We start from the raw sequence: 16,243 nt of genomic DNA, 5'->3' as shown, positions 1-16,243 counted from the left end.
TTGAATCTGATTAATGAAATGAGCTTTCAAGAAGGTGTTAGTCACTGACTTATCCAGTTTACATATAAATACTTCTACTGAATGAATGAAGATGGATTTCCTGTGAAAAGCTCTTATTTCTTTTCACTTTCACTAAGTGACAGAGTTTAATAGGCATTCTCATGCTGTTTACATACTTGTCAAAGAAATAAGACTTAAGACAATTTTTTCTGACATATAAACTTCCTTACTGAATAAAAACAAAGCAATGATTTTACTTTGTTAAACATTTTACATAAAATTAACCTAGATATAAATATTGAAGCCTATGACAATGTGACTTTCAGAATATTTATACCTCAAATTAAAACATTTATTAAAGTTTCAAGCAGAAGGAACATCAATGATCAAATTCATGGAAAATATAACTTTTCTGCAAGAAAATCTATCATAAATTGTAGAGGTAAACATCACATTGGTTTATCGACATATTATTGCTAGGGGGGAAAAGATCAATGAGTTCATACCATAATCTCACATTCAAAAATAGGTTTGAATGTGAGAGGATAATCCACAGTTTCACCTGGTCCGACATATAAAATAGGAGGTCCATGAAACCATTCTCCTTCTACAGTAACGTGAAATTTCCATTCATTCTTTGTTTCATTATTCTAAACCATGAAAATAAAGATAGAAACATATCAGTGTCAAAAAAATTCCTTAAAAATTACCTTTGTCTACGTTATCATCACTCACTTATAGCCAAGTAATAGCTAGTCTCATGGACTTCAAGGAGATCAAACCAGTCAACCTAAAGGAAATCAACTCTGAATATTCATTGAAAGACTGATGGCTGAAGCTGAAGCTCCAATACTTTGGCCACCTGATGAGAAGAGCCAACTCATTAGAAAAGGGCCTGATGCTGGAAAAGATTGAAGGCAGGAGGAGAAGGCGACAACAGAGGATGAGATGGTTGGATAGCATCACCGACTCAATAGACATGAATTTGAGCAAGCTCCAGGAGATGGTGAAGGACAGGGAAGCCTGGTGTGCTGCAGTCTATGGTGTCACAAAGAGTCGGACAGGACTGAGCGACTGAACAGCAACAACAATAGCCAATCACTGGTCTTAGTGCCTATGAGCCCATCTTAATCATATGTTAAGGTCACAGCTGAATCTGGGCAGAGTGATCTGAGAGACCATGAGTCTGCTTAGTCTGATGATAGGTTAAGGATATTGGAGTTAACTTTTTAAGCAAAGAGATGCAGCAGAAATAGGTGAGTAATATGATAACATTTATATTCAGGAATAAAACTGTGACATCAAATTGGAGTAACAAATGGCCACACACAATGCAATTAGGAATCAGTACTAGTTTAGATGAAAGGTTTGAAGAAAACTTTGAGACAGTGGCAGTGGGAATAAAGAAAGTACCAAGAAAAGAAAAAAGAAAGTTTGTACTTACAATTGGAATATTCTGGGTAAGGGCTTCAAATGCTGGTGTTTCAAAATCAAATCTGGCCTCTGGACGTTCTTCATTTACCACACCTTCAATGCAATACAGACGCACATCGTACTTTGATGTCAACAAAATTTTGCAAGGGTAGCGTCCAGGACTGAGAGGAACAAATCGCAAAGGGACTGGAACAGATCCATCTGCAGCTATCAAAATAATTTAAAAATGGTTTAATCATTTTGATGGTATAAATCCTAAAATTGGTTTTAGGATAAAGGAATATTTTATTGTATTGTATTTAATTGAATTATATAATCCAGATGAGACTAGGGTCTAACAAGGTAGCACACTACTCCTCAATCTCCTGGGCATTACAAGCAAGTTTATTTATTTATTTATTTTTATCAATGAGAGAATATATCTTGCATGGGTCAGAGGAAAGTCTGCTCCATAAAGCTACTGAGGGACCCAGGTACACTGCTCCTCCTTTGTGTACAGGTCAGGGGAAGAGGAGCTGAATTGGCTCAAGGGCTTTTTAGTGTTCAGCCCAAAGTTAACACACATTATAGTTAAAAGGTCAGAACCAAACACATGATTCTGCTTCAGTCAACAGGGGCTGAGACTTGAGAGATATATGGGCTATTTGGTAAGCATTATTATCTGCTACATGTCTATGACACAGGAGTGCTCTATCCCACAGCAATCAAAATCAGTTACAACTTGACCAGCAAATAGAAATAATTTTTAAAAACCAAGAGAAGCCAAAAGAGGCATAACCAATGAATACTTCTCACATTACCTTGTTATAATATGTACCAGAATAGCTAATATAATTTCTTATGGTGGGCAGGCTATCAATGCTGGTTCTTTCCTTCCAAGCAACACTATTTCTCTGAAAGTCACCATTTTCTTATTCTCCATGAAGTGAGAAAATAGTTATAAAAATCTCTCAACCCTAAAGTAGGATGCACTATAAGAATATAATACAAGTTTCACTGCTAAAGTCAAATTATTTAAGTTATAGATAAGAAACAAGTGATAAAAGATACTTAGAAGCCTAATTCTGTGAAGGAAATTCTCTGAAATCAAGAAAACAAATCAAGCTTATTAACCAACGGACTGGACACGTATTATATTAATTGGCTATAATGTTAATTCACTCACATTTAACACTTCAAATGTTAAAAATGGCAAACTTGTTTTCAAATACACTGAAGTCTATATGCCAAGAAAACCAGTCATTGCTATAAGAACATTAGTTGCTTTAAATCATTTAAAAACATATTCAGGATGTGTATGCATGTGTTACACATATTATAAAATATATTCATCATATTGGAGTAGGAAATGGCAACCCACTCCAGTATTCTTGCCTGGAAAACCCCCTGGACAGAGGAGCCTGGTAGGCTACAGTTCGTGGGGTCACAAAGAGTCGAACACAACTGAGTAACTGAGCATGAGCATTCATCACATATTATATAGAACACATTGTGTGTTGTATATTGTATATTATTTGTTATATATAGCAACATACAATATACGCCTGGTGGCTCAGACAGTCAAGAATCTGCCTGCAATGCAGGAGACCCAGGTTCAATCCCTGGGTTGGGAAGATCCCCAGGAGAAAGGAATGGCTACCCACTCCAGTATTCTTGCCTAGAGAGTTCCATGGACAGAGTAGACTGGTGGTATATATTATTTATGTATAAATGTCATATTTTTATGTTGTATATTAAGAAACACTGATAGTGGATTACTCTTGAAATATATATTATATCTAAGCAAAGTTCAAGAGACTCAGCAGGTCTAAGGAGGATACAAAGGCTGTCAGAATGTTGTTATTTTTATTCTGTCCTATTCAAGTACAAATATAGTGTTAGAATACATTTTTTTTTCTTGTCAAAAAGGACTCCGGGCACATCTTATCATCTGTTGTTCATTGATTACTTTCATTCTGAGAGAAGTATTTGAATTGTGGCAACATCATTAGAACAAACTAAAGATAATTATTTGATTAAAATTTGTTGTTTTATTGTCAGAAAGGAAGAAACCATACTTTTCTCTTGCATGAACAGATCGAAATGAAAATATTTAGCTCAGGTAATTTAAATAAAATTAAACTGCTTAGAATATGAAATTTAATCAGCAGGAATTATTATTTTCATCAAAGATAAAGAATAACTAGCCATTTCATGGTAAACAACAATTGAAATGCACAAGTTCAAGTATAAAGCTGCTATCAAAAGCTTTATGCTATACACTATTTCCTTTTCCCTAAAAATATGCATTTTCTATTGATACTGAGTCTGAAAGTGAAAGTCAAGGACATCCTTAAGTGCACATTTCCCAACTCATGAAATGTTCATAAGCAAAGACCCTAAGGAATATGCCATGCAACCCCCTCTCCCTTACAAGTCCAAAAAGAAATTCATAATAGAATTTATGGAAATGATGGTTTTGATGTTGAAGATATATTGATAAAATAATATTTCTTTTCCTTAAACATCTGAAATAATTTAATTCATACTAGAAAAAGAATAGAAATATTGTCATATATTATCAAAAAGAAGCTACTTGTGGATTAAGGTATTCATCAAGCAGTATCCACATCTCCTTAGATGTGAAATAGCAGAGATAGAGACTTGTTATATTTAGAAATTTGGAAATTTTACTGGCTACACTGTGCCATCTCAACATCATTCTCTTTTAGGGACATGTTTTCTCAAAGTCCTTTCCAATTCTTCTCTGTAGCAGATGTCATCCATGTCCTGCCATGTCTCCTTGGCATTTAAATTGTTGCTGCAGGCCAATGGCTTTATGGAAAACAGATCTTTCTCCCTGAGGGCTTTCGCTAGTCATAGGGAGGTGCTTAATCCTTGAATCCATCAGGCCAGAAGTGGCTGTTGCAGTTGTGGTCCTCAACAAATAATGTATCAAACTGGTGGCAAAATAAGCCAGCTTCTTTATCCTTTGGTTGGAATAACTGTGAAGTGAATTCTACACAAACTCATAGACAGCCCGAGGACAACCAAACCCAAATTGCTCTCAGTGGCAACTGCTCATGAATACTCCCTGAACTGGCTCCTTCTCTTTGCTGTCTCTCACTCTCTCACACTCCTACCTATGGTTCTTGAGATCACTTCTCAAACTACTGCTCTCAAGACCTGGTCTTGGTGTCTGCTATTAGGGATCTCCAACCTAACACGTACCCTTAGACCAAGGAAAGAGAGCTTGCTATCCATGGCCTCATGCTTTCTAGGGCCTTACACTGAATATCCTCTGGCACTGTCTCTCTGGATGTGCATGGAGTACATGGGCCCACTGGGACAGGCCCACGTGCAGCCCAGACCCATCCATGTTCTGGGTTTAGGGCATGTCACAATTTACAGTTCAAAGTGCGTTGATCCCATTTCCAGTGCCTGCACAGGACTCCTCCCTATGTTGATCCTCCTGTTGGAAGACTCCTAGAATTAAAGAATAACTAAGAGGTGGCCACTAAGGGGAAGATATTGACCAAGATTGATTATGTGGGTTAAAATACCCACAAATTTGTACACAAAGCCTCTTACGATACATGTTAGAGTTGAAGAAAGAGAATGGGGTTGGCACATGCCCAGGGCCCAGCTATCCTGTGTTGTCATGTCTAGCTCAAAACTCTAAGGAGACCAAGAATTCTAAAATCAAACTCTGTCTTCTAGTTTGGTAAAAAGCTTAATTTCTCAAGGTGGAATAATAGATTATATTCTACTTAAAACTTTGTTAGCCTGATTTAACAATTTTAAAATTTTGATATCTGGTACATGGGATTCCATTTGAACTTTTGACTTGGGCATACAAATGTCAGGGACAATCTAGACCTGTCCTTTCCATCCTTAGTCTACTAAATGTAGCTCACTTGTGGCCTTTTCTTTACAGGTGATTCCAGTAACTATGGGAGTTGCCAGGGTTCTGTAATTAAAGATAACCAAATATATCTAAATTTATCAGATTATAGTTTCTAAAGAAAATACAGGAACATAAAGAGTGAATCTCTCTAATGAAAAAATATCTAATTTTATATAACTTGAGCTACTGAGGAAGTCTGTAATCTACAGTTTTTAAAATAACCCATAAAAATGGGCATCTAGCACATATGATCTAGCAATACCACTCATGGACATGTATCTGGAGAAAACTCTAATTTGAAAAGATACATGCACCCCAGTGTTCACAGTCATGCTACTTACAATAGCTAAGATAGGGAAGCAACCTAAGTGCCCATCAACAGTTGAATAAAGAAGATGTGGTGTGTATACACACACACACACACACACACACACATACACAATGGAATACTACTCAGCCATAAAAAAGAAAGAAATAATGTCATTTGCAGCAACATGGATGGATCTAGAGATTATCATACCAAGTGAAGTAAGTCAGACAGAGAAAGACAAATATCATACAATACTACTTATATATATATATATTTTTTTTTTTTGAAGTCAAGTTCTTAATCTAATTTAAACTAAGGAGTGAGATTTGATTAGTAGCTTCCAAACATTTCATTTCTTGGCTTGGGGCTGGGTGGGGTGGAGGGGAGTGTGTCTGAATATTACCTAAAACAGAATCTTAATACATAAGACAAATTAACCTAGAGTCAATCTGGTTGAAATAAGATGCTAGAAGCTCCCATTCACTTCTGCAACCTCCAAATAGACAAAACAAAGCACTTTAGAAGAATGTTAAGGCTCTAAAAAATATAATTTGATTAGCTGATCTCTTGGGTTTCTTTCTGCTTTAACATTCCATGATCATTTAAAAGTACATCAGAAAAGTGGAAGGGACTAAAAGTATAATAAATTGGTCATTATTTTCCATAGCTAATTATATAGGTATATAATCAGCAAACAATAGTCAGAAATTCTTAATTCAGAAAATGAGGTATCAAGAGACTGAATAAATTTATGATACAAATTCATTTGTAAGATGAACTTATAATAAACAGATATCTATTTGTTGCAAATTAATATATGAGCAATTATGCATGCTTAGTCACTCAGTCGTGTCGGATTCTTTGCAACCCCGTGGACTGCAGGCAGCCAGGTTCCTCTGTTCATGGGGATTCTCCAGGCAAGAATATTGGAGTGGGTTGCCATGCCTTTCTTCAGGGGATCTTCTCAACTCAGGGATCGAACCCAGGCCTCCCACATTGCACGAGGATTCTTGGGCAAAAAACTCAAAATGATAAAGACTCACACTCAGTTCAGTTCAGTTCAGTCACTTAGTGATATACGATGCTTTGTGACCCTATGGACTGCAGCATGCCAGGCTTCCCTGTCCATCATCAACTCCTGAAGATTACTCAAACTCAGGTCTATTGAGTCAGTGATGCCATCCAATCCTCTCATCCTCTGTCATCCCCTTCTCCTCTCTCCTTCAATCTTGCCCAGCAATATGGTCTTTTCTAATGAATCAGCTCTTCACATCAGGTGGCCAAAGTATTGGAGTTTCAGCTTTAGCATCAGTCCTTCCAAAGAACACCCAGGACTGATCTCCTTTAGGATGGACTGGTTGGATCTCCTTGCAGTCCAAGGGACTTTCAAGAGTCTTCTCCAACACCACAGTTCAAAAGTGTCAATTCTTCGGCACTCAGGTTTCTTTGCAGTCCAACTCTCACATCCATACCTGACTACTGGAAACACCATAGCCTTGACTAAACAGACCTTGGTTGACAAAGTAATGTCTCTGCTTTTTAATATGCTGTCTATATTGGTCATAATTTTTCTTCCAAGGAGTAAGTGTCTTTTTATTTCATGGCTGAAATCACCATCTGCAGTGATTTTGGAGCCCAAGAAAATAAAATCTGTCACTGTTTCCATTTTTTCCCCACCTATTTGCTGTGAAGTGATGGGACCAGATGCCATGATCTTAGTTTTCTGAATGTTGACCTTTAAGCCAACTTTTTCACTCTCCTCTTTCACTCTCATCAAGAGGCTCTTTAGTTCCTCTTCACTTTCTGCCATAAGGGTGGTGTCATCTGCATATCTGAGGTTATTGATGTTTCTCCCGGCAATCTTGATTGCAGCTTGTGTTTCATCCAGCCCAGCGTTTCTCATGATGTACTCTGCATATAAGTTCAATAAGCAGGGTGACAATATACAGCCTTGACGTACTCCTTTTCCTATTTGGGACCAGTCTGTTGTTCTATGTCCAGTTCTAACTGTTGCTTCCTGATCTGCACACAGATTTCTCAGGAAGCAGGTCAGGTGGTCTGGTATTCCCATCTCTTTCAGAATTCTTCACAGTTTATTGTATCCACACAGTCAAAGGCTTTGGCATAGTCAATAAAGCAGAAATAGATGTTTTTCTGGAACTCTCTTGCTTTTTTGATGATCCAGTGGATGTTGGCAATTTGATCTCTGGGTCCTCTGCCTTTTCTAAATCCAGCTTGAACATCTGGAAGTTCATGGTTCACGTATTGTTGAAGCTTAGCTTGGAGAATTTTGAGCATTACTTTGCTAGCGTGTGAGATGAGTGCAATTGTGTGGTAGTTTGAGCATTCTTTGGCACTGCCTTTCTTTGGGACTTGGATGAAAACTGACCTTTTCCAGTCCTGTGGCCACTGCTGAGTTTTCCAAATTTGCTGGCATATTGTGTGCAGCACTTTCACAGCATCATCTTTCAGAATTTGAAATAGCTCAACTGGAATTCCATCACCTCCACTAGCTTTGTTCGTAGTGATGCTTCCTAAGCCCTGCTTAACTTCACATTCCACAATATCTGGCTCTAGGTGAGTGATCATACCATTGTCATTATCTGGGTCGTGAAGATCTTTTTCGTACAGTTCTTCTGTGTATTCTTGCCACCTCTTCTTAAGATCTTCTGCTTCTTTTAGGTCTATACCATTTCTGTCCTTTATTGAGCCCATCTTTGCATGAAAATTTCCCTTGGTATCTCTAATTTTCTTGAAGAGATATCTAGTCTTTCCCATTCTATTGTTTTCCTCTATTTCTTTGCACTGATTGCTGAGGAAGGCTTTCTTATCTCTCCTTGCTATTTTTTAGAACTCTGCATTCAAATGGGTATATTTTTCCTTTTGGCTTCCCTTCTTTCCACAGCTATTTTTAAAGCCTCCTCGGACAGACATTTTGCTTTTTTGCCTTTCTTTTCTTGGGGATGGTCTTGATCCCTGTCTCCTGTACAATGTACAGTGTCTCCATCAGGCACTCTGTTCATCAGGTACTCTATCAGATCTAGGCCCTTAAATCTATTTCTCACTTCCACTGTATAATCATAAGGGATTTGATTTAGGTCATACCTGAATGGTCTAGGGCTTTTCTCCACTTTCTTTAATTTAAGTCTGAATTTGTCAATAAGGAGTTCATGATCTGAGCCACAGTCAGCTCCCGGTCTTGTTTTTGCTGACTGAGTAGAGCTTCTCCATCTTTGGCTGCAAAGAATATAATCAATCTGATTTCAGTGTTGACCATCTGGTGATGTCCATGTGTAGAGTCTTCTCTTGTGTTGTTGGAAGAGAGTGTTTATTATGACCAGTGCGTTCTCTTGGCAAAACTCTATTAGCCTTTGTCCTGCTTCATTTTGTACTCCAAGGCCAAATTTGCCTGTTACTCCAGGTGTTTCTTGACTTCCTACTTTTGCATTCCAGTCCCCTATAATGAAAAGGACTTTTTTGGGGGTATTAGTTCTAGAAGGTCTTGTAGGTCTTCATAGAACCGTTCAACTTCAGCTTCTTCAGCATTACTGGTCGGGGCATAGACTTGGATTACCGTGATAGTGAATGGTTTGCCTTGGAAATGAACAAGCAATGGTGAATGGTGGGTCTTAGAAAATGATACAGATCCACACTAATTACTGAAAAATTCAATGTTTGAAATGTAAAGTTAAAAAATAAAATAAAATTAAAAAAAAAGAAAAAGTGAAAGTGAAGTCGCTCAGTTCTGTAAAAAAAAATGAAATGTTGGTTAAAATGGATTTTATCACTTCAAAAGAGGCTAGCTGAATTACTTTTGCTTTTTTATCACAAGGGAGATCTAAAATAATATAATATTTAAGTGTGAAAAAAAAGAGATAGGAAGAAAGCAGGAAAGGGAAAAAGGGAAAAAAGAAAGGGAGGTGGATAGGAAGTTGGAATTGAGGAAGGAAAATTTGGGGGGATGCTAAGAGAATGACATGTGATCTTCCTTCCTAGCCAACTCCAAATGGCTGAGAGAATCGCCATTTGTCTTCCCTTGAAGTTTCTAATTACCTGTTAGCAGAAAAGACTGGTATGGAGTTCTCTGTCAGATTTTACTGAAAGGCAATATGTACACATTTCCCCCGTGCCCTAAAGCACAGGGAAAAGACCAGAGAGGGATATCAAACTGCTATAATAAGTAAATGTCAAGAACTGTCATTATATCCAGCACAGTCAAGCTATTAATAGGTTTAATAGGTAGAGGAATATGTAATCTTATTGTGTTGGTCAAGTCGAGAAGAGTCTTACTAATGTCTGTTGGCTTGATTTATCAATTATTGACAGATGTACAATAAAATCTACTCTAAATGTGGATTTGTTCATTTTTTCTTCCATATTTGCTAAATTTTGCTTTGTAAAATTTCAGATTAGTGATTAGGTGGAAATAACTTCAATTTTTTTTTTCTACATGGGAGTATTCCTAAAGATTAATTATTTGTCTTAAAGTCGTTATTCCTTTTTTATTTTTATTTTTTGGCAGCACCATGTGGCTTGTGGGCTCTTAGTTCCCTACCAAGGATGGAATCTGGATCTCCAGAGGGAAAGCCATGAGTCCTAACCACTGGACCACCACAGAATTCTCTAATGTCTACCTATTTTATATTTCTGCCAGCTACTTTTTGATCAGTGAATACCTGGCATAAATTTTTAGATATTTTATAAGGCAATTTTGTAAACAGCATAAAGCTGTATTTTGTTTTCCACTGTGAAAATATCAACTTTTACATTTATCATGATTAATGACATATTTATTTTAATATCTTATTTTGTGATTATTTTATTAATCACCACTCTTTGATTCCAAGTTTTTCTTCTGAATTCAATTTCCTTTATTCATAAGAGAAGGTCCTCCTTTGTTCTTTTAGCAACTATCTGTGAGTTTTAAATTATCCCGATTTTACTGTTGAATTGAAAATATTTTTCATTCTTATTCTTGAGTGATAGTTTACTGGGATTTAAAATCCTAGGCTGACAGTGAATTTGCTTCAGTACTACAATACCATTGTCTTCTGGCTTCTCTTGTTTCTGTTGGTAATTCTGCCTTCCGTATAATGTTTGTTCCTTTGAAAATAATATGTCTTTTTCTCTTCACTTCAGAATTTCTCTTGTCTTTGCCATTCTACTGTTTCACAACAACCTATTTAAGTGTGAATTTAGATGTCACTCTTTTATCTTCTAGCATTTAAAAAACAACTGTGTTTTTTCTTCTTTCATTTGTTTTCATAAATAGGAGAGGGTTATCTTTCCTAAGTAGTCACTCTTACAGGGTCTCACTCCCCTTTCATTTTATAGCAATCTCTTAGATCTAAATGTGGAGGTAACTCAATCCATACCCTTGGGTCAATTTTCTGTATTGAACAAGCATCAGTGTGTTAGATGTAGGGGGGAATATTTTCTTATATCCACTGGCAATTTTCAAATTACTTAGGAGAAAATTTACATCTTAGAAAAGTTTACAAATGTTCCTATTATTGAATAAACTCTAATCCCACCAAGAACATGCACCAAAAATCACTTGGACTGTCCCATCTCTGTCACCATCACCATATCTACATGCTAAAGTCTATACACACTTACAATAGAATGATGTTCTACATTTTCCTCTACAGTTACAGTCATTTTAAGTTCAGAGGGTTTGTTTTCTTAAGACAGGTGCAAACAAAGAAGTATTAATAGAGGATCACCCTGGAAAGCATTTCACATGTATTAATTCATTAGAAAGATATTTTAAAACACCTACTATGTACCAGGAGGAATGCAATTAGGAGGCAGCTTCCTAGTTTTCTGGTAGGTTGCAGACAATAAACTTCTGAGGAAAAGGGAGGTCATGGGACTAAAATGTTTCCTCTTTATACCTAATTTATGTTTTAATTGAGCATGAGCCTATGGAAGGTATTAAATGTGTTTTTCAATCAGGCCACATCAGCTCAGTAATTACTGGGAATTCGTCATATGATTTATGCAAATTGATGGCTCTTATCTTTCCTTTCCATTGATATTGAATTTCTGAATTTCTATATGTCTTTACAGATCATTTAATGGAAAATTAGGAGAGAGCCTATCATGGAATTGTAGCTTGCCAGTAACTCTTTTTCATATAACTTTTTTCAGAAGACAAAATTTCCAAAAGAAAAGAACTAAAATAAGATTTCACCTTCTAATTAACCCCTCCATGGGGAAAGAAGCAAGGGATTGCAGATAGCAAATTAACTGTGTGTTTTGCATTTTCAACTCTGAATACCCTAAACTTTCTTTAATTGTCTTGTACTAAAATAAAATGTTTTGAACAGAGTTGAGTTTTAAATTCTCATAGATTGATTTACTAAGTGTATAAATTAGTCTCAATGAACTTTTAGCAAGCCAATACAAAGTACATTGTCTAGGACTTAGATCAGGGGAAAAGTTTTTAATAAAGCATTTTATTAAATGCTTTCCTAAGTGGACTGCTGCACAGCATATAGCATATGTCCACTATTGAACAGCTAATAGGAAGAATATGACATGGCTTAGTGTTCACATTTTTCATTACTTGCAGGCTTTATGTCCTCCACAACTATAAAACAGTAAAAGGCAAAACTGTAAGACATTTATCAAACTGAAAATATCTTACATTAAAACTATAAGAATAAAAAAGTACACACAGTTGTGGATATTATAATTATTTTGAGCTGGTTATGCAAATTATTTAACTTGGACTATACTTTCTTGGATAATATAGGATACAATCACATCTCATTGCTGCATGGTGCATAGTAGAAAGAAAGAAGCTAGAGCTGGCAAAAATTGAAGTATTAGGACAGAACACATACTGATAACTGAACAAGCTATAAAGCCTGACTATCGAGGACAAATATGGGAAGGCAGCCAGATAAGAAAGGCATTTCAGTCAAATAATAGTTATGACTGGGATTTTTCAAAAGTGGGAAGTTAAATTATAATCAGGTAAGTGGTCCAGTGAACTTTCAGATGTTCAAGCTGGTTTTAGTAAAGGCAGAGGAACCAGAGATCAAATTGCCAACATTCGCTGGATCATCGAAAAAGCAAGAGTTCCAGAAAAACATCTATTTCTGCTTTGTTCACTATGCCAAAGCCTTTGACTGTGTGGATCACAATAAACTGTGGAAAATTGTGAAAGAGATGGGAATGCCGGACCACCTGACCTGCCTCCTGAGAAACCTGTATGCAGGTCAGGAAGCAACAGTTAGAACTGGACATAGAACAACAGACTGGTTCCAAATAGGAAAAGGAGTACGTCAAGGCTGTATATTGTCACCCTGCTTATTGAACTTATATGCAGAGTACATCATGAGAAATGCTGGGCTGGATGAAACACAATCTGGAATCAAGATTGCCGGGAGAAATATCAATAACCTCAGATATGCAGATGACACCACCCTTATGGCAGAAAGTAAAGAGGAACTAAAGAGCCTCTTGATGAAAGTGAAAGAGGAGAGTAAAAACGTTGGCTTAAAGCTCAACATTCAGAAAACTAAGATCATGGCATCTTGTCCCATCACTTTATGGCAAATAGATGGGGAAACAGTGGAAACAGTGGCTGACTTTATTTTTCTGGGCTCCCAAATCACTGCAGATGGTGACTGCAGCCATGAAATTAAAAGATGCTTACTCCTTGGAAGGAAAGTTACGACCAACCTAGACAGCATATTTAAAGGCAGAGACATTACTTTGTCAACAAAGGTCTGTCAAGTCAAGGCTATGGTTTTTCCAGTAGTCATGTATGGATGTGAGAGTTGGACTATAAAGAAAGCTGAGCACCGAAGAATTGATGCTTTTGAACTGTGGTGTTGGAGAAGACTCTTGAGAGTCCCTTGGACTGCAAGGAGATCCAACCAGTCCATTCTGAAGGAGATCAGCCCTGGGGTTTCTTTGGAAGGAATGATGCTAAAGCTGAAGCTCCAGTACTTTGGCCACCTCATGCAAAGAGTTGACTCATTGGAAAAGACCCTCATGCTGGGAGTAACTGGGGGCAGGAGGAGAAGGGGACAACAGAGGATGAGATGGCTGGATGGCATCACCGACTTGATGGACGAGTTTGAGTGAACTCCGGGAGTTGGTGATGGACCGGGAGGCCTGGCGTGCTGCGATTCATGGGGTCGCAGAGTCGTACACGACTGAGCGACTGAACTGAACTGAACTGAAGATTAACTGCAAGGGGAAAAGAACATTAGGAAAGGCAAACAAAGGAGTAAATGTAGAAAAAACATAATAGGTTTAAAAAATTAAAAATTAAAAGTATAAAAAAGAGAAAACAAAAAAATGGAAGAAGAAGGAAAACGGGGGGGGGGGTGTGGGAAGGAAAACTCCACAGAACTGCAGAAGCCCAAAGTAGAGGCAGAGGTTCATAACCACAATCAAAAGTGTGACTGAATATACACGTATACATATACACCCATAAGCAAAATCAAAACCGTCCAACGAAAAATAAAGTACAATAGACTGACTTGGTGAACAAAGGATACCAAAAATTATATCTGCCAGAACAAAATTAACTAAAGCACAAACTGGAAAACAAAACTACAGTAAGGTGCCAATTGGGGAATAAAGCAATGAAAATAAAGCTAACAAATATGTTGACAGGAAAGGAAAGAAAGAAAAGAAATAAAGAATAGATACACAGAGTTAAGCAGTGGTAGATAAAGAAGATTTATATACATTAAAGATTAACTGCAAGGGGAAAAGAACAATGGGAAAAGCAAACAAAGGAATAAATATAGAATAAATAATAATAGGTTTAAAAATTAAACTTAAAAAAAGAGAGAGAGGAAAACTCCACAGACCTGCAAAAGCCCAACGTAGAGGCAGAGGTTTGTAACAGCAATAAAAAATGTGACTGAGGAAAAAAAAAAGTTCAAAAGCTTAATTAGATTTCATAGTGCCAATAAAATCAACAACTGCAACAGAGGTGGAGGGGGGAGGAAAAGAAAAATCCAAAAAAATCTGCAGAGCATGTCAAAACATAAGAATAATAAATGTTTTCCTTGAGTCACTGCTCTCAGAGTCCTTTCCCTTGCTTGCAGTCACAGTCCATCTCACCTCCCTAGCATGCCCTCTAGCACTGTGCTGATCTCTGGACTTGCTGTAGAGGAAGCTCAGATTCTAATCTGGTCCTACTCCTGTGTGTTCTTACCTCCAATGTCCACAGCTATCTGGACTCGTGTTTTTTCTTTTGTGGGAGTTCTCAATGATCTTTTATATATTCCATAGACACAGAGTCTACCTAGTTGATTGTGTGGATTGAATCTGCAGCTGGTACATCTGGTGGGAAGGTTTTGGGTCTTCTTCATAATCTACACTGCTCCTGGATTTCAACTGTGATTTTATTTCCACCGCTGTATGTGGGTTGTCCACTGGGGTTTGCTCCTGAAGCTGCCCTGGAGAACTTGGGTTTGCCCCTGTGAGGGCCAGGTGTGGAGGTGGTGCAGCTGCTTGGGCCACAGGGGTTCTGGCAGCACCAGGTACTCAAGGGAGTTGGTGGCTTGGGCAGCAGGAAATATAGTGCTCTAGAAGGATTGGTCAACCAGTATTGACCAATACACTCCAGTATTCTTGCCTAGAGAACCCCCCTCCAGGGGGTCGCAAAGAGTAGGACTCAACTGAAGCGACCCTTCATGCACAGATGGAAGACTTTTTTGCCTGTGGCAGCTCTACCCCAGTGAGGCTGAGCGTGAAGGTGGCACAGCTGTTTGGCTTGCAGGGACCCTGGTGGCGCCAAGTGTGCAGGGACATGGACTGCCTCTGCCGCAGAAGTTACGGCCCTATCAGTCTTTTTTTCAGTTTCTTATAGCTTGTGATCAGAAGGCCTCTTTGGCCAGTCTTTCTCTGTAGTTCTGCCCGTTTGGGCATTTAGAATGTTCCCTTGCCTGGGGTCCTTCTCTGTTGTTCAGTGTGTCAGGCACATAGAGGGGCCCCCTGGCTGGGGTCCTACTCTGTAGATCAGTGCATCAGGCATTTAAAGGAGCACCCTGGATAGGGTCTTGCTCTGTAGTTCAGTGCATGAGGGATTTGATGGGCTAGCCTCTCTATTGTTCAGCTGCGGATGCTGGCCCTGTGGGGAGAGAGAGGCTAAGGTGATGGCTCCACTGCCTACGCGTGACTCAGCAGTATCACCTTGCTTCCATGGCTGCCAGCTTTCCTCCATTGTTCCCATCACGATCTCCCCCCTCACATCCCCTCCATCCATCTCTCCACAGTCAACAGAAGCCCTCGCCCTGGGATAGCTCCACACTCCCCAAACTCCAGCTCCCAGCTGCTGCACCTTCCAGGGGGCCCTCATCCCTATCCAGGGTATGTATGGCTTCAGCAAGGACTGTCTGATTCTCATTTCATTTAGGCTGCCACATATCAGCTGTTTCACTCTCAGCCTTAAATGTTTCTCCTCTGACTAAGACAATTGTCCCAATGTGGGGATTGGACCCCTGCTTCAGTTCTCCTACCCGATGAGGGGAGATCCAGTCCTACTAACACTTCTGCTTTTCCCCCAGGTTCCTTCATCCTACCGAGTTTTGTGGTTATATATATTCTTTTCCTCTGGTCAGGTACTCCTGTCCTCT

The 16,243-nt window shown here is 38.3% G+C and overlaps 1 protein-coding gene across 2 annotated transcripts in view; it reads right to left on the bottom strand.

Moving 5' to 3' along the window:
• CFAP47 (cilia and flagella associated protein 47) overlaps window positions 1-16,243 on the bottom strand; it is a 507,751-nt gene that overhangs the window by 181,113 nt on the left and 310,395 nt on the right. For both annotated transcript variants that reach the window (XM_086387631.1, XM_086387632.1), the window contains 2 exons: window positions 1,445-1,641; window positions 507-650 (listed from right to left, as the gene is read on the bottom strand). In XM_086387631.1, the coding sequence (XP_086243757.1) occupies window positions 507-650; window positions 1,445-1,641 (341 nt within the window). The remainder of the gene's footprint in view (window positions 1-506; window positions 651-1,444; window positions 1,642-16,243) is intronic.

Source organism: Bos grunniens, chromosome X (assembly GCF_055505025.1).
Source record: "Bos grunniens cultivar Pamir isolate PY7600 chromosome X, Bosgru_T2T1.0, whole genome shotgun sequence".
NCBI classification, from domain to species: Eukaryota; Metazoa; Chordata; class Mammalia; order Artiodactyla; family Bovidae; genus Bos; species Bos grunniens.
The sequence above is the reverse complement of the archived record's forward strand: the minus strand, read 5'-3'. Positions and strand labels throughout refer to the sequence as shown.